We start from the raw sequence: 19,619 nt of genomic DNA on the forward strand, positions 1-19,619 counted from the left end.
CATTCACTCCGCTCCGGGCTTCCCCTGGAAATGAGTTTTTAAAAGTCGACAAGTATGAGTTGCAGAAAATGCCTTTGATTGTGTTGATGACTATTGAGAACCTTTCCATTCACAATTAATATCTGTCCTTCCTTGTTTGTCCTCTTTAATCCAGATATATAATTCTAATCCAGAGTGCGGGAATATCATGGATGTCTATTTTGTCTACTCTCGTATATAATACTGATTTTACTTCAGTAATCCTTGGAATTGGAGTTCTATGAATGGGCCAGCGGGTAGGCAGGGGTGGCATACATTATTTTTTGGAGTACAAAGATGAGTTCTCCCCTTCCATTCAAGACCGTTGGTATCATTTACAGATTAGATACTTTGGGTGAAATTTAATAGAATGAAAGATTAAGAAAGTGTGAGATTTGGTAAGAAATCTCCAGTTTTTTTCAAGCGGCAGTCATTTACACTGCAAAACCAGCTTGATTTTGCAGTGTAAATGATTGCCACTTACCAAATTTCTCACTTTCTGAATCTCTCATCCTATTAAATTTCACCCTGGGTGTGAAAACACAGATATTCACATTAGTTTAGGTTAAATATAAAAATAGATAAATAGGACCCTAATATGCATATATATCACAATCCACATATTTAATGCACATGTGATAAATTTCCCCCTTTATATTGTGCAGGGGTAGACTGAAACCTTTCCACTGGGATCTCAAAGCATTTGAGGTGTTATGAATGGTAGAATTAACCCTGAAACAATCTCTATTATTACAAGAAGGGTTGTTCAATACACTACCATATTGTGGGCCTGATTCAGAGTTACATACAAAGCAAAAAGCACACAACTGGGCAAAATCATTTTCCCGCTGAATCCTGTTATGTGCCCGTTGTGGCCGTTATCTGCCTGATGCCCCCTGTTATGTGCCTGCTGTTGCTGTTATCTGCCTGATGCCTCCTGTTATGTGCCTGCTGTTGCCATATCTGTCCGCTGACTCCTGAGAAATGCCCACTGCTGTTAGCTGCCCTGCCTCCTGTTATGTGCCTGCTGTTATCTGCCTGCTACCTCCTGTTATGTGCTAAGCGCTGCTGTTATCTACCCGCTACCTCCTGTTATGTGCCCGCTGCTGCTATCCGCCTGCTGCCTCCTGTTATATGTCCACTGTCTCCTTTTATTTGCCTGTCGCTACTCTCTACCCACTGAATCCTGTCATGTGCCCCCACTGCTATCTGCCCGCTTCCTTCCTGTTATGAGTCCACCGCTGCTATCTGCCTGCTGCCTCCTGTTATGTGCCCGCTGTTTATCTGTCCACTGCCTCCTGCTATGTACTTTTGAGATTATCTGCCTGCTGTCTCCTGCCATCTGCCTGTCGCAGCTAACTGCCTGCTGCCTCCAGTTATGTATCTGTTGCTGCCGTTATCTGCCTGCTGCCTCCTGTTTTGCGCCTGCTGATGCCATATTCTCCCTGCTGCCTCCTGTTATGTGCCTGTCGTTACTGTTATCTGCTGCCTGCCTCATGTTATGCGTCGCTGCTGCTGTTATCTACTGGCTGAAATCTGCTATGTTCCCGCTGTTGATTTTATCTGCCTGCTACCTCCAGTTATGCCTAGCGCTCCCGATGCGCGCTCCCGTATCGCAAGGCAGAAAGTCTTGGCAGATCTGCACTATATAGTCAAAATTGTATGCCATCGAATGCATGCTGGATGTCCAGAAACAGAGCATGGTGTCCCTCCTGGAGCGCGAGCGGGTCATGTTGGGTGGTATGATTATAGTAGCATGTTGAATTTTGTACTTATCTATTGTGTCATGTGAATTTTTAGTGAAGGGCAGGTAACGAAATATCAGAATTTCCCAGGCACATATTCCTGATGTCAGTTTGTAACTATGCACTGACTTGCATTCCTGAATCCGAATTCATTTACTGAATCACTATAACAACAAGTTTTATAGTTTTAGTAAAGTTTCGTAAATTTACGTTCTGTCGTATATGAAAGGGCAAATAGCCCAAATCAAATATGGCGGCCGAGCACTGAACAAACACGTGTAGTAGAAGCGTGCTTTACCCACAATACTTTGCTTTCTCGCACTCTCTTTAGTGCGGCCTTCTATAACATCAGGCTGCTTTTATTTTTGACTCCCGGATACCTGTCTGGCCACCACCGTTCCGTGCGTCTCCGTGACCAGAGAAAGTCAACATGGTGAAGCCAGCTTTCAAGGGGCGGAGCACCATTAATCCGTCGACATCAAGCAGTAACCCAGGTGTGTGTACTGAGTGAGACGGGCAGAGAGGGCGGAAGCTGGGTCAGATGAGATCCTCCAGATCCGCAGCTCAGTGTAGCTATTGCTGCGGCTATGGGCCAGAAAGCTCAGAGTGCTCAGTTTTTAGTTGTCATTGATTGTTACAGGGTTTACTTTTCACTGGAGAAAAGAATTGCAATTACATATAACTTCTTATTAAATTAGTATTTAAATATATTTGTTAGTCATTGTCAATCATTAAAATGATTATTACAACAGCACAATAGTCCCAACCAAGGGGACGCAGGAATAAAACAATTGATAGGATTCTATATATTTTGTCTAAAGGGATTAGGTAAAAACCATAACAGACCGTGAAATGCCAAACCTGACAAACTCTACTCCGCAAAGTCTGCGTTTCGAGCTTGTAGAACACGTCCCATTTGGGAAATGTTGCATCTGGGGGGTGTCTGTGTCATTTGTTACTGGGGAGACTGGAAGGGAGAGCTCACAACCACTCCATATATTTTTTTTTTATTTTTTTTTAAATCTCTCTCAACGTCTCCCTAAGCACAGCTGTTACAGACACCCCCACCAGACAGAGACGGAGCGGAGGCGCACTACAAACTCCCTTTATCAAATAACTAGATGCAGTACTATATTAGAACTTTTTTGTGCATTTATAATCCATAGTTGACTGTAAATTTGCATACTTTTTTTTAGAATAGATTTTGTGTTCATGTTCAGAACCTGGGACCCCCTGATGTTTGCGTGATGAAACTGCCTGAGGACGTCCGTGAACTAGTTTAGAATCTTAAGTAAACAAATCTGATACTTAAATTAGCAAGAAGTAGACGTTTAAAGCAGGGTACAAATTAAGGCCCTCATCCACAAACTCATTTTGGTCATATTTCACCCATTCCCAACAGAACAGGCTGAGAATTCAACCCAAATCGGGTCAGTGTGATGTCCTCTGAGGTCCGATGCACGGTTCCGTGCGCAGACCGGCAAGCAGGTCCAACCTCAGACTTCCCTCCCAGTGGTGGGCGGGGAACAAGTGTCGCGTGTGATCCATCACAATTTAAAGGACAACTTGTGATGGATCGCATTTGCCCTCGAAGGGGCAACTCAAGGGTGATTGGCTGGGCATACACTGCTGCGAGAAATTGCATTAGTGTATGCCTAGCTTTGCTGCGCTCGCCATGCTGTCTGAGTCCGGCCAGACGGGATCCCGAGTGTTGGAACCCTATACCACACCCTCATGTAACGGTGATGGTGGACATTGCAATCAACCCATGGGAGCATGTATCATTAACGATATAGTCCATAAATACTAGACGATATACACGAAAATATCTGTAACGATGGTCATTATAATGCATATCGTTAACTAAAGTGAATACTTTTGTGTACACTTCAACCTTTGTCAGATGACAACAGCAAGTTCATTGTATAGATTAGGAACAACCCCTAAAGGTCCATAACCACTGGGCGACTATACCCAGCGTGTATGGACAGCGATGATCGCGTTCATCGTTGCGGAGAAAGCCGCTCAGTGCATACACACTGAGCGGCTTTCCGCCTGCCCGGCGCTGACGGAGGGGGTGAGGATGGTGTTGCATAGTGGATCGCTTTGCAAAGCCGTCCTGAAAGCCGCTCATCTGCTGGTATAACAAGCAGATGAACTGCTTTCCCGGCGATGTTTCAGCTCAAAGTTGCCCAGTGTTTATGGGCCTTTACTTTACTTCAGGCATGTCCAAACTATGGCCCTCCAGCTGTTGTGAAACTGCACATCCCAGCATGCCTTGCAATTGTTTTAGCATTCCTGTGCAAAACTGTGGCAAGGCATGATTGGACTTGTAGTTTCATAACATCTGGAGGGCCATAGTTTGGACATGCCTGCTTTACCTAATATTCAGAACAAGTTTACTGATGTTATGAAGCAGTTTAGTTATGCAAACCTCACAGGGGTCCATATTCTGAACTTGAGCCACTTCAATGATCAATAGTATATATAAATTTTCTCCCAATAGGACTTAAAGCACTTTACATATTTAGCTTTCATACTAGGTCAGGCATGGGCAACCTGCGGCTGTTGTGAAACTAAACGTCCCAGCATGCATTGCCACTGTTTAAGCATTACCTAATAGCAAAACTGTGGCAAGGCATGCTGTTTCACAACAGCTGGAGAGCCACAGATTGCCCATGCTTGTGCTATGCTGTTTTAGCAGGGTGCCGAGTCCTGCCTGATTTTTAAAGGGCAAAATGCGCCTTCTCCTTTAGTGGGGCCTAGCTAAAACAGCCAGCCTTCTCCCTTACTGGCATCGCATGAAAAAGGAGCACCAGGGTGTGGGTCTTGGGATCGACCCATTTAAGATTGACCACTATAGGTCAACAGGCCATAGGTTGACACCTTAAAATGGTTGACATGGCTCAGGTCAACATAAGCAGTAGGTTGACATGGAAAAGGTCGACATGAGCTTTTCTTGATTTTTAGTGTCTACGTCGACACAACTTGCTACCCTCGGCACACTATTATATTCTCCATCTGTGTCCAGGTGGATGGTTAATTATGAACACCTGTTCTTTGGGAAAAAATTTGAAAAATTCATGTCATCCTTTTTCATGTCTCTTTTCTATGCCGACCTATTGGTTGTGTTGACCTCTTAACTTTGTCGACCATTAAATGTCAATCTAATCTGTATCAACCGCATACCCACCACTATCAGTGATGCTGGGGCACAATCCAGTAGTGACATTGAGGCCCCAATAGTGGCACCGGCTGAGCTGCATCCCCTCATTGGCAGCCCATGCCCCTTGTGGCATATTACAGCACAGTCAGTTATGGAATTGTCCCAATGGAAGTGCAACACATCAAACCAATTGTGGGCATTTGAGGGGACAGTAGATATGGATCATTTTGGAGAGGAAGCAGGGCCAATATGATGTAATTCCCTCTGCCCTGCCCTTTCAATATGATGTGGGCAGTTGCTTATTCCTCCAAGGGCTCAATTCAGATCAATGTGATGTTAATAGTGCTGGGAAAGAGGTCCTGGTGCTATTCAATTAGCAGCATTTTTTATTCCGACTACATGAGTGCTGTGGTGCTCTATTCTACTTCAGGTCTTGTGAGTAAACACCTGGCTTACGGCACGAGAACTGGCATTTCCCAACTAACAATGAGGACAGTTTAATAGTTCCAGGACCTCCTTCCTAGCACTATTAACATCTCTTTGAATTGATCGAACTCCAAGGGGATGATTCAGTTTTTTAATTGGGGGTCAATATAAAACATTTTAGTACTTGTTTCCTAGCAGGGCGCCACCGATTTTAATTGTATGAAATCGGGTCCGAAAAATCGGGTCCATCGCATGCGACCAAATCGCATTTGATGCGACCAAATCGACCCGAGTTTTAATTGTACAGCCACCCTCATGGCTGATTACAATGTTAACTGCCCCCACAGACCCGATTTTTAATTGTATACCCACCCTGATGGGTAATTACTATGTCAAATGCCCCCCCATTGTTAACGCCACGATCAACGCCAACCCGAAGCGTGGCGAGCGCATCGGTACGCGTCCTCTGACCTTTTCATACCCCCACTATCCACGTCAGCGTGGAGTTGATTTTATATAGTGTGGCGAGCCACCGAGCCCGAAGCATGGCGAGCGGACGCGCATTACTTCACACGTATTATGCGTCCTCTCATGGGGCTTGCCACGTTTCGGGCTCGCTGCGTTCCCCACACTATATAAAATCAACTCTACGCCGACATGGATAGTGGGGGTATGAAAAGGTCAGAGGACGCGCAACGCCGCCTTTTGCGGGCTCGCTGCGCTCGCCACGCTTTGGGTTGACCGTGGCATTGCGTTAACAATGGGGGGGCATTTCACATAATTAACCATTAAGGTGGGTATACAATTAAAAATCGGGTCTGGGGAGCATTTAACATTGGGTCCAATGTAAAATCGGGTCTCAGGGAGCATTTTTACATTGGGTCCAATGTAAAAATCGGGTCGCGTTGCATCGCATGCCATTATAATGGCATGCGATGCGACCAATTTTTTAATTGAACGGGAAACGTCTTTAAAGCCCGAAAATCGGGTCGGTCGGGTCCCATCGCATACCTTAAGTTATGGTATGCAATGGGACCCAACGGGCGCCGTGCTAGGAAACAAGTACATTTTTTTTTTAATTGCACTGATCATGCACTGATCATGCACTGATCATGCACTGATCATGCTCAGGCAGACCGGGTTTAGCTGTGTGAAATGGCAACTACGGTTTAGCCTCCATATAAGTTACTTCCTGGGATGCTGCATCAGCCCGTTCATGTTACTAATCTAACCAATTGCCGTAGTACTGGCACCATCTCAGGGGAAGAAAGATGGACCCTCGGGCCTCTCTGCGTAATTCCAGTATGCCTGCCATGCTACTTCACTAATCTACAATCTAGAGAACGCCTGCTTTTCTGTCGTTTGCGGTCTGGAGATGAACTGCAGTCTACCAGTTGCCTTCCGTCGCACTAGACCAACTTTCAACCAACTAGTTGGTTGATTGGACTGAAAATCTGGTACTGTATGGGAGCAAATGGGAATCTGCAATGGACAAAAACATACGCAACAGATTCAATCACAGTACCTAGATTGAATGACAGATTTGTCCATTTCCAGATTATGGCAGCAATTTACTGAAATACAAATGACATTTGATCCCAAGTGAGATGTTGCCCATAGTAACTATCAAATTCTACTTTTCATGTATCTAGCACCTTCTAGAACAGGGCTGGGCAACACCGGCACTCCAGATGTTGATGAACTACACATCCCGGCATGCCTTGCATCAGTTTCAGCATGGCCACATAGCAAAACTAATGCAAAGTATCCTGGGATGTGTAGTTCACTAACATCTGGAGGGCCAGTGTTGCCCAGCCCTGTTCTAGAAGATGGTAGATGGTAGCTAGAATCGAAATGTTTGCTATGGGCAACATCTCTCACTTCTAAAACGCACATTTTAGTAATACTCCTTTCACATCGCACCTATAACCAAGGTTATTGCAGGTCGACCTGGGTCGAGGTGCTATGTGAAAGCACCAAACTGAATAACTTTGGTTGACCAACCAGCAGTTCAACCAGTGTTATTAGAATGGATAAAAGGGCCCGACCAAAATCCTGGGTCCTACCTGGCTTCTACCCCTTTCATATCGCAAAGCTGGGTCGGAGCCAGGATTGGGGATTTCACATTTAAACCCATTATACAGGGGGCGACCTGGGTTTAACCCATCTTATTACCTGGGTCGAATTTCCGGGTTGGTCGACTTCGGGTACGATAACAGACTGGGAATTACCCAGGTCCGAGGTGCGGCGTACAAAGGGTATAAGCATTGCGGAATCCGTGTCTAGTTACCAGGACCCCTACTGTGAGGAGTATTTTTATCGGTACTTGTGTAGTTTCACGGCGCCGATATATCGGATGTGATATTGGCCGATATATCGATGCGATCCTATGCGATTTTTTTTTTTTTTTTTAAATACCTGTTCATAACCCCACTAGCCACTACGCATGGCATTGATTTTATATAGTGAGGTGAGCGCAGCGTGGCAAGCCCTGCGAGGGGACGCGGATTACTGCCCTCGCCACACTATATAAAATCAACTCCATGCGTAGTGGATAGTGGGGTTATGAACAAGTGAAAAATCGCTTAGGATCACATCCGATATATCGGCCGATATCGCATCCGATATATTGGGCGCCGCGAAACTACACAAGTACAGTACTTTTTTTACATCTGTGGTGTCAAACTCATGGCCCTCCAGCTGTTGAGGAACTACGCATCCCAGCATGCCCTGCCACAGGTTTTATATAATGGATTGCTAAAACTGTAGCAGGGCATGCTGAGACATGTAGTTCCACAACCGCTGGAGGGCCATGAGTTTGACACCACTGTTTTACATGGTTCCTTACATGTGTTTACAAGCTCTGAAATGCCATTATGTATTAGTCTTAGAATTAGAATTTCTTTTAACCCTTTCAGTGCTAAGTGAATTTGTCAAAATTGGTGTGAAAATTGGTAAGCAAACTTTTTATTCACTATAATGACCATACTTTATATACTAAATATCATCTTTTTTTTTTTTTTCTGCACAACTTTTTTTATTTAAATTTTTATATAACAAGCTTGAGCGATGGTGGCATTTTTAGCTGATATTTTGCGCGTCGTACAGTTGTTGGCACTTGAAGGGTTAAATTATGATGCTGCCCAAATCTCAAGAGTATGAATATTTGCCTTCCACAATATACTTGTTTTATTTCTATGGCGCCTAAGTCTTCAGCACCTAAGAAATACATAAACACTTCAGCAATAATCAGTTATAAATGCTTATATTACCTTTTAGATCGTGTGAAAGGTGCTGGAGGCCACAACATGAGAGACCGGGCAACTATCAAGCGTTTGAACATGTACCGCCAGAAAGAGCGGCGGTAAGTTTAGTTTCTTTTATTGTGCAATATTTCTCTTCACTATGTCCATAAAAACTTATAAGTTAATATAGCTTTGAAGAAGCTGTGGCTGCTACATTGTATAGATTCAGTCTACTTGTGTGTCATACTTGTATTGCATTGCAAATAATGCTACTTTTTAGTAAAAAAAGATCAAGAGAAAAAAAACAATGTCTGCGCTAATATTCTATGAAGTGCAATATGACTGAATCACTGTCTCACACAATTTGAATCAATTATTATTTTTTATGAATTATAAAAAGTATTAATTATAAAAAGTATCAAAGTTCAATAAACAATCAAATAAGAAATAAATAGCTAATGCTCGTATATGATTTAGGTGGCCACCTATTTTTTATGTAAGGGTTATAACCTATATTTAATTAAATAAATAACTAATAATAAAAATGTATAAAATAAATATATCCTGGGATCATATTATTCCAATTTCTCATATATAGATAAATATACAGGGATGTCCACTAGAATGCCAGTAAAATAATTTCCAAGTGTCTTTGAATGGGGGGAAAGAAAGATGCTTCCACTTAGTGCGATACTCACGGACTGACTGAATGAATCAGCAGGCTTAAACTCACTGATTTGAATTTGTTAATTCTGTAGGGCAGTTCTGCAGCCCCTATTGTTCCCTGTGATGATTGGTGTGATTTGCATCTTTATATATTTGATAATTGAGCATCCTTGTACAGGTATCTCCCATGATGTATTTAGACCTACCTGTCACTTCTACTTAATGTTTTCCAAATTTTGATGTTTTTTTTAAAGTTTGTGAGTTTTTCCACACCCCCAATGTATATTATATTGTAATATGGTGCCATGTACTCCCGGTACTGATTGGTACCAACATCTCGCCAATGATATATGTTAGCGGTCTTATTAAGGTAGTTAACTCCTCAGGTATGGTGGCTGTTTTGCCCACCTTTGTAGGAAGTTGTTCCGCATAGTTAGTGTATTGCTGCAGTTTAAGCCTTATAGTTAGCGGACCTACCAATATTGCTGCTTTATCCTAGTATGGACTTTATAAGATATACAAGCTAGTACTACTATTGACAGACCAGGATGATTGCTTGCCTTCAGTATATTTGTTATGTATTTTTGTTATATTACAATTGCATTTTTTTCACTGTTAACTGGGGGTTCAGGGTAGCGGTGCGCATGCATGCTGAGTGCGTCTGCTGGCATTTCCATGGTAGCCGCATATGTGGTCATTGTGGGCGTCCAAAAGTGACTCCATAGCGGCCGCGCTCGCACTGGTTGTGTACGGCGGCCGCTGTCCCTATGGCAACCCGTCCTTCTGTGTATGACTCGTTGCTAGCGTCTCACCTTGATGATGTCACTTATGTCTGTTTACCGGCATTGGCGTTTTTTTGGCGGGCTGGTGAGTTTGAGGGGGGATATAAGGAATGCTATTGTCATTTGTAATTTAGCCTGATGACGACACGTTGTGTTGAAACGTTGCTATAGTTTGCTTGTTTGAAATAAGAAATTACTATCAAAATCGTTGGAGTGCTGCTTCTTCCTTGGCGTCTATGTCACTCTCATCAGTGTAAAATAACTTGCTGGAGTGACAGTCCAGGGGCAGAAACCCAGTCAGGAGTCCACTGGATGTATAGTAACAAGAATGGAGTCACTCGCCAGTCTTCAATGTGATACAGATACTTTTTAATCAGGCAGCATGGCAGAAGGAACAGGCATCGACGTTTCGGTCCGCCTCTGGGACCTTTGTCAAGATAACATGCAGGGTCTAGTGCCTCACTATTTATACCCACAATGTCACACTGATCAGTGATAAGTAATTCTACATCTTATTGCTACATAATATGTATCTAAGTAAGCAGCCTATATGGATTGCTAAAGTGCTAATGCTTAGGTTTACCTTGAGTCAAAGCGGCACGATTGTATGTGGTCTCTGTGGTCCGCAGGTTGGAACGCACGCCCAGATGTGAGCTGTAATAGCTTGAGCCGCATTTGACACGCAAGGCACCAGCCAGAGCAATGTCCGTTATTGTAATTAACTGTAGCAGATTTGCAGATTCCAGTATTATTGGCAGCTTTGGGCATTGATGTATGAGCAGGGAGGCAGGAGGGCTATATCCTCCGTTCTACAACCCGCTAGATGGACGCCAGATAAGGAGAACTGACCTGAGTTCGGCATTTGTAGTCAGTCTGGGCTGCCGCGTCTCTCACATGCGGCAGCGGTCGTCTCATGTTTGGCGTCTGCTGTAACCTTTGATGCTGCAGAGCCGCGTCTTTCACCCGCCGCTCTGACGCCAGTGGCACCTGGGCTATTTTATCCATACAGGTACGAGTGAGTGCTCCTTGCGTCTACCAATATGGATAGAATGTGAGACGTAAAGAGCAACGGAATATGCTGCGCTATATAAGAAACTGTAAATAAATAAATCAGTGGGTATTTCTATGAGCTGGCTCAAAGTCTCCTTGATTCCAGGGGTACCGGATCCACTAATGCATTTCACTCTACTTCATGCTTTACTTGCGCTTCAGGTCATGCCCTTTGCTGAACTGCTTCTGTAAAGATTTACATTTATTCACAACCTGTATTGCGTGCAATGGATTCCTCTGGATTCCAGTATCTCCACAATATTGCGATACACCATCGCGTCCCTAATGGTGCCGGTCATCTGACACCAATTCTCATCGGCCATGATTTGCAGGAGCGCTCGTACCTCCTTATTGGACCAGTTGTTGGAAGCAGACATGATGGTGACGGTCAGGTTTGGAGTCTGCCAAACAGTCAGGCTGAGGGTGATGCTTGCTGTCACGCAGTGTGTCCCACAGCATGTATTGCTGTGGAGAGTGCTTGCAGCACAGGTTGTTGCTGTAGTGTAGGGTATAGGCTATAAACAAAAAAAAGACAAGGGGTTTGGTGAGCACCGTGTGGAGGTGTTCACCAAAGGGTGCAAGATATGGGTGGTGTTGAAGGTAGCAGCTGCTCTCGCGGGTTAGTTATACCCGATAAACTAGGAAAAGCAAAAAGGGTTCAGAACTGAGTTCTGTAGCAGCGCTAAAGATAATAATTATTAAAAATGGATTGACAGATTGGATGATTTTTACAAACAATTTTAATATTACTGAATGACCTGTGTGAACAGTATTTGCTTAAAAGAGTTGAGATGCATCATTTACATATGAACAATAAACAATGAATAATAAAAAATAAAATAATAATGATAAAAACACTCTCTGCTTTCTGGACTAGTCTTTTACGTTTTTGCACTATAGCACGGCATTAATCAGCCTAGTATCGCTGCTGCTGCCCTGCTCCATGTGCTCTGTGCCACTTAACTGACAATTATTTTCCCATAAAACCTTACAATATTTAAAAAATGACTTATTAAAGCTTAAAAGTATACTTATACAGCGTCCATGTAGCCAAAACCGAAAAAACTTGTTGAACTTTTTAACATCAACCTCTTGATCATGTCGATCTACTGCATGTCAACCTTTTTTATGCCCTTCTTGACTGACGAACTAGACAATGTAATAATGGCCTAATGACCCATACCCCTAAATAGACAGCGTTTTAGCATTAAGAAACTAGCTGAAGACCGTTCTGGATCCATTTTAGGGGCTATTCAATCCCGGATGATAATTTAGTTTAGGTGGTAACGTGTGTTTTTTGCCTGGGAAAAAAAGTTGAATTGCTTACGCCTATTCAATCTGGGGTGTGGATCAGTTGGTCAATCGCTGTGTTTGCCATGCACTATTTTTTCTCTTTCAATGGTCCTGGTGACACAGCTCAACACTGGGATGTAGGAGGGTCCGAAGGAGCCAGGCACCTATCCTAAAGCTTTAGAGGGTAGGCTCCTCCCCTACTGCATCCCTGGACTCTTCAGTTCGTGTTAGGTGCCCACTGGAGTGGGTGCTATTCTAAAGGGCTGCGGGAGCAGCCGAAGAAATAGAGTAGTTAGGGGATTTTTTATTATTTTATTAACTATTACCCTAGCTAGGTAGGCACAGTGTGAGGATTCTCATAGTGAATCCTCACACTGCTAGCGCAGCAGGAGCTGACAGAAGCGCGTCCTGTCAGCTCTCTGTGCACAGGGTAGACGCTGTCTGGCCTCCCTGTGCAGCGCTTTTAGCCTCTTTTATGAGGCTGCCTGGGCTCCGGAGCATCCTGAAACCGGCTCCACAGTTAGGTGGGGATCATGGGGGACAGGCGCTCCGTGATGGCGGCGGCCATTTTATGCGGAGCTTACACGCTGAGCTCCTGACTGAGAGGACAGCAGCGCTGTGACAGGCATGTTCCAAGTGGTCCCCATTTGAGGGGGAGACACTGGAACAAGGAAATCCTACCTAAGGAGCGGCTAGCTGGGGGTGGTTGGCGCCAAAAGGTCACGGACCCCGCAGCAGCAGGGACTTTTGGTCTCTTCCTTCACTCTGACTTTGGCGCCTTTCAGAACGCTTGCAGCGGAGCTGAGCTGGCTAATTGATCCTGGCAGAGTGACTTGGATTTCCTGGGCATCGCTTCCCCGCAGTTGAAACCTACAGACAGCTAAGTGACTGGGTGCATTGACTTTGTATAAGCGCTTGTACAATTGTTTGCACTGTGTATATTGAGATATATATATTTTTCACTTGCATCATGTCTGAGCATCAGGCTGTGGTTTTGGGGGAGGGAGCCCTTAGTGCACTGAGCGCGTGCAATGTTTGCACACAAAAGTTTGTCCCTGAGCAGATGGCCAAGGGGGGCTTATGTATTACTTGCGCTGATGTGAGACCCATGGGCAGTGAACACCATAGGGCAGAGCAGAGTGAACCTGCGTGGGCCAGTGCCCTAGGCAGGTCTGTAAACGCTTTGGTGCAGCTTCTGGACAGGCAGAGTGATGTGCTGGTAGAATCACAGAAACCTATGCCATCATCTCAGCAGTCGTCTGGCTCCTTGCCTCTTACCCAGGCAGATCCTGCACTTATTCAGGTGATGCAGGATACTGCTAAGGGGATCAACAGATTCAGTGAAATACTGGACAAAATGGATGATGTTGCAGGGACCCCTAAAAGGTCTTATGCTATGCCTAATGTGGTAGAGGAGGAGGAAGGAGAGTATACTGACACACCCTGGGACCAGGGTGATGATTTTGAAGAGACCTCTGCTGCTGGTATAGAGGATCTCATTGTAGCTGTAAAACAGGCGTTAAAACTGTCTGTTGAGGATAAGACCCCTGTTAAGGGTGTTTTTAAGCGACAGCGGAAGGAGGCTGTTACTTTTCCCTCAGATGAGGGGTTACAGAAACTATTGGAAGGGGCTTGGAAAACCCCAGATAAGAGGCTACAGATGCCTAAGAGATTCCTTAGTCTGTACCCCATGCCGGAGTCTCATTCTGAACTCTGGGAAAAGGTGCCTGTTGTGGATGCTTCAGTGGCACATTTATCAAAAGCTACGGTATTGCCTGTACAGGGTGGTGCAGCTTTTAAGGATTCTGTGGATAAAAAGCTCGAGGGAAACCTCAAAGCTATTTTTGAAGGGGTGGGGTTTACCCTGCGTCCCCTTATTGCTTCAGCCTGGGTCTCTAAGGCCATTATAGAGTGGGCTGGTGAGTTATGCACCATGCTGCAGGCTGACCCTGGTGCTTTGCTGGTAGCAGAAAAGATTAAGGCCGCTGCAGAATATGCGGTGGAAGCAGAAGAGGAAGCTCTTAAAATGGCTACCAGTGTCCACAGTCTCTATTAATGCCAGGAGAGTGCTCTGGCTTAAGGCCTGGGAAGCGGACAATGAGTCCAAAAAGGCCCTAGAATTGTTAGCTTTCAAGGGAAAGTTACTTTTTGGTTCTGAGCTTGAGGAGATTATAAAACAAGCCACAGGCGGCAAGAGTACTTTTCTGCCGGCCTCCTCAACAAAGCAGTCATCCAGATTCGCTGCTTTTAGGCCGTCCTTTCGGCCCTCCCCTAGAGGTGGTGCGTCCTTTCGGGGACAATCGTTCAGGGGAAAGTTTCAGACCTCCAGGGGCAAATCTCAAAGGTCCAAGTTTGGCTCTTTCCATAAGAAGCCTGCCTCTAAAGGAGAGGATAAACCCTCCGCATGACTGCCTGGGGATAAGCCCGGCAGGGATAAAGGTGGGGGGGCGTCTCACACACTTCAGGGACGCTTGGGCTTCTCTAGACCAGGATTCCTGGGTCTTAGAGATCATTACCCAGGGTTACAAAATCCCTTTCAGAGGGCGGCCTCCGAAGAGGTTCATCCCCACACCCATACCAAAGCAGGCGCTCCTGCGCACAGCTCTGATGAGAGCGGCTCATTCCCTTTTGGAAAAAGGGGTGGTAATTCCGGTTCCCAGGGCAGAGTGGAAGAAAGGATTTTACTCCACGCTGTTCCTGGTGCCCAAACCAGACGGGTCTTTCAGACCAATACTAAATTTGAAGTCCTTAAATGTTCACCTATGGGTAGACCATTTCAAAATGGAGTCTTTGAGGTCTGTTCTCCTGAGTCTGGACCAGGGAGAATTTCTGGCGTCCATGGATGTCCAAGACGCATATCTGCACGTTCCCATTCACCCGGAACATCAGACGCTGTTGAGATTTGCCATAGGAGACCTGCATTTACAGTTCCGGGCGTTACCCTTTGGGCTAGCAACCGCGCCAAGGGTATTTACAAAGATAATGTCAGTGATGGCGGCAGTGCTGAGGCTCAGGGGAATCACAGTAATACCCTATTTGGACGATCTCCTGTTCAAGGCAGAGTCAGCAACCCTGCTTCAAAGTCACTTGAAAGAGGCCATCAATTTTTTGCAGGCTCACGGCTGGATTTTAAACTTACAAAAATCTCAGTTGGTACCTTCACAGAGGATCCAGTTCTTGGGAGTCATACTGGATACCCATCTCCATCGGGTATTTCTCCCGGAGATAAAGGCCAGGGATCTGGTCACTCTAGTTCAGGAGATTCTCAGAGCTCCGAGCTTGTCAGTGTGGAGGTGCCTCAAACTCCTGGGGAAAATGGTGGCGTCATTCGAAACGCTTCAATTTGCCAGGTTCCACTCACGAGTATTCCAATGGAACATTTTGTCAGCCTGGTCAGGAAACACTTTGACCATGAAGACGGAGTTGATAGTGCTGTCCGCGGACACTCGGGACTCCTTGAAATGGTGGACAGAGGTAGATTCCCTTCAGTGGGGTCGGTCATTACAGACCTGGGACTGGTTGGTAGTAACTACCGATGCCAGTCTCAGGGGCTGGGGGGCAGTAGCCCTGGATCTCAGGCTGCAGGGCCTGTGGACGGCAGACGAATCAGTGTTACCAATCAACATCTTGGAGCTGAGAGCTGTCTGGAAAGTGATTTCCTTGGCGGGAGACAGGTTAAGGAACCTCCCCTTGAGGATTCAGACCGACAATGCCACAGCTGTGGCGTATCTGAATCATCAGGGAGGTACACGCAGCAGATTGGCCATGTGGGAGGTGTCCAGAATCTTCCTATGGGCGGAACAGAATGTTCCTGCCGTATCGGCTATATTCATTCCAGGAGTGGAGAATATAGAAGCAGACTTCCTGAGCAGGGAGGAGCTCAAGGAAGGAGAATGGAGCCTACATCCTCAGGTGTTTCACCAGATCACGGCAAGGTGGGGAACTCCGGATTTGGACCTAATGGCATCCAGGTTCAACCATCAGGTGCCCAGGTTCTATGCCAGAACGAGAGATCCGCTAGCAGAGGCAGTGGATGCCATGACTACTCATTGGCAGGGAGACCTTCTTTATGCATTCCCTCCAATTCCAATGTTAGCGAGACTGTTGAAGAGGGTACAGGACCAGAAGGTTCCGGTGATCCTTGTGGCCCCAGATTGGCCAAGGAGGTCTTGGTACTCGAGGCTTCAGAGGTTATCAGTGGATTCATGGCGTCTACCTCTGAGACCAGACCTGTTAAGACAAGGCCCATTCAATCACCTGGATTCCGATCGATTGATTTTGACGGCTTGGTTATTGAAACCGCCATTTTAAAAAAAGAAAGGATTTTCTGATGCAGTAGTGCAGACTATGATAAAAGCCAGAAAAGCTGTTTCTTCGGCAAATTATTATAGAGTCTGGAAGACTTATATTAGATGGTGTGAGAGGCAAAAAGCTCACACATCTCACTTCAAATTATCAAAAATGTTAGATTTTCTACAAGATGGATTTTCTTCGGGCCTAAGCCTTCAGTCGTTGAAGGTGCAGATTTCGGCCTTGTCCATCTATTTTCAAAAAAGAATTGCCATTTTACCGGAGATTCAAACTTTTTTACAAGGGGTATCCAGACTGAAACCCCCTTACAAGCAACCAGTAGCACCTTGGGATCTGTCACTGGTTTTGGATTGCCTTCAGAAGGCACCTTTTGAGCCTTTAAGGTCGGCTGACTTTAAGTTTCTCACGTGGAAGCTAGTGTTTTTGTTAGCAGTAGCATCTGCTAAAAGGGTGTCAGAGCTGGGAGCTTTGTCATGCAAATCTCCCTTCTTAATTTTTCACGATGACAGGGCTGTTCTGAGAACAGTGCCGCAATTTTTACCGAAGGTAGTCTCTGCCTTCCATTTAAATCAGGAGATAGTTCTACCTGTGTTTCAACCCCCAGAGGGTTCCAAGAAAAGGGACAAGTTGAAGACTTTGGATGTTGTGCGTGCCTTACGCATATATGTGGACAGAGTGAAGAGTGTTAGGAAAACTGACACTTTATTGGTACTGTATGACGTACATAAAATTGGTTGGCCTGCATCTAAGCAGACCATTGCTAGGTGGTTGCGTTCTGTGATAGCCTTTGCATACACCAAAGTGGGTAGGCCTGTACCGGCCAGAATAAATGCGCATACCACCAGGTCAGTTGCCACCTCTTGGGCGGTCCGACATGGGGCCACAGCTGAGCAGGTTTGCAGAGCTGCCACTTGGTCATCTGTTCACACATTTGCCAAATTCTATAGATTCCATGAGTTCGCGTCGGAGGACGCATCATTCGGGCGAGCAGTGCTGAGAGCTGCAGACCTGAGCGTACCCTCCCAAAGGACCGGCTCTGGAACGTCCCAGTGTTGAGCTGTGTCACCAGGACCATTGAAAGAGAAAAAGGGATTTTTGTAAGAACTTACCGTTCGAATCCCTTTCTCTGATATGGTCCTGGTGACACAGCGATCCCTCCCTTACGCTCAGTAAGTATGCCAGAAGTTCATGTTAAAATGGTTAAAAGTTAACAGTTTCTGTTATAAAATGTGCATATAATATGTGCAGGCGTTTGTACTGAGTTAATGTATTCCAGTGGCTTTGAAAGATTGAACTGAAGAGTCCAGGGATGCAGTAGGGGAGGAGCCTACCCTCTAAAGCTTTAGGATAGGTGCCTGGCTCCTTCGGACCCTCCTACATCCCAGTGTTGAGCTGTGTCACCAGGACCATATCAGAGAAAGGGATTCGAACGGTAAGTTCTTACAAAAATCCCTTTATTCTCCCACCACACCGAAACGTACCACCATGTCCCGTTGCATGGCTCACTGCGCTCGCCGTACTTCGGACATGAAATTCCGCCTGTCGGCACATTTTTGCTAAAAAAAAGTAAAAAAAAACCCTGTCGACCTTAAGTCATGTCGACCTAATGCTTGTCTACCATCATGCTGATGACCCAATGACCGTATCCCTCAATCTGCATGTTTCCGATTGTTGCATTCTATCAGAATATCAAACCTCTTTCACTTCTTTTGATTGTCGAAAGTTCCAAGCGTCCAACTTCTCTAATGTTAAAATACCGGCTTTCTGCTCCAACCTATTCAGTGTCAGATTGTCAAAATGGATTTGACTTTTTGTATGTGACATTTGCCATTATAATTCTTTTATCATTCCTGTCCATTAGTGAAAGTTGTAAAGCTCTATCTTGGCTTGCATCTGTGTGCCTTGAAGCAATTTTTGTTGTTGGTAGCAATATTTATGGTCTGACTTAGTTTTTCTGTTTCAGGAATAACCGTGGGAAAGTGATTAAGACTTTGCAAAATCAATCCTCTGTCCCATCTGGCACTGTGGCTCGGGTGGAACCCAATATCAAATGGTTTGGTGAGTTTTCTTTACTGTGTTTTGCAGACCCTCCTCTTCCATTGGGTACATAGTTTTTCTGCTCCAGGTTTGCCCATTAATGTTTGCAGTTGCCTCATTATCAATTAATTAGGTGACAGTATTCATACATTAAGTGGGAAGTCCAGGAAATCTGTTTAACACCATGGTAATAAGTATTGACTAATACAGAATCTTTTTCTCTATTCTGTAAATTAGGAAATACTCGTGTGATTAAACAATCTTCCTTACAAAAGTTCCAAGATGAAATGGATGTTGTAATGAAAGATCCATATAAGGTGGTGATGAAACAGAGCAAACTTCCAATGTCTCTTCTCTATGATCGGACAAAACCCCATGTAAGTTATTTTTGGGCATTTGTACATTAATGAAAGATTTGTATGCTTTTGCAGCTGCGAACCTGTATACACCAAATATGCAAATGACAGATGCCTGGATTTCTGTTAAGGCACTTTTCAGATCCAAGTGACTGCCTACAAATATGTAGCAATTGTCACTACAATGATTGACTCTATGGTTATGCAAAATGGTCACAGGAATTGAGCTAAGCGACGTGCGGTGAGGTTGGTGGCTGGTGAAGCACCCGCACTCCTCCCGCTGATGCCCGCTACCGCCGCTGACCATGCCTCTGCCAGCCTGCTCATCAAACTTGTAATGATGAGTAGGCTGTCAGTGTCAGACGGACACTGGGCAGCAGGACATCGGATCAGTCTGTCAGTGACAGGGTCGGCGTCCCGGTCACTGAGGCACAGGGACAGGTGTAGCTTCTACATTAATTTTCAATTGGGTTTGCAGCAGCCTCTGTTTCTGCCTGCAGCTTATCCCCGCCCCTTGCTCCTTC

General features: G+C 45.1%; 1 protein-coding gene across 1 annotated transcript in view; it reads left to right on the forward strand.

Moving 5' to 3' along the window:
• Nucleotides 1-2,080: 2,080 nt before the first annotated feature.
• GNL2 (G protein nucleolar 2) overlaps nucleotides 2,081-19,619 on the forward strand; it is a 48,843-nt gene continuing 31,304 nt past the window's right edge. Inside the window, exons 1-4 of the mRNA XM_083173564.1 lie at nucleotides 2,081-2,257; nucleotides 8,635-8,719; nucleotides 18,666-18,760; nucleotides 18,977-19,116. Of these exons, the coding sequence (XP_083029690.1) occupies nucleotides 2,194-2,257; nucleotides 8,635-8,719; nucleotides 18,666-18,760; nucleotides 18,977-19,116 (384 nt within the window). The 5' untranslated portion in view covers nucleotides 2,081-2,193. The remainder of the gene's footprint in view (nucleotides 2,258-8,634; nucleotides 8,720-18,665; nucleotides 18,761-18,976; nucleotides 19,117-19,619) is intronic.

This window comes from Crinia signifera, chromosome 2, assembly GCF_055691185.1.
Source record: "Crinia signifera chromosome 2, ASM5569118v1, whole genome shotgun sequence".
NCBI lineage: Eukaryota > Metazoa > Chordata > Amphibia > Anura > Myobatrachidae > Crinia > Crinia signifera.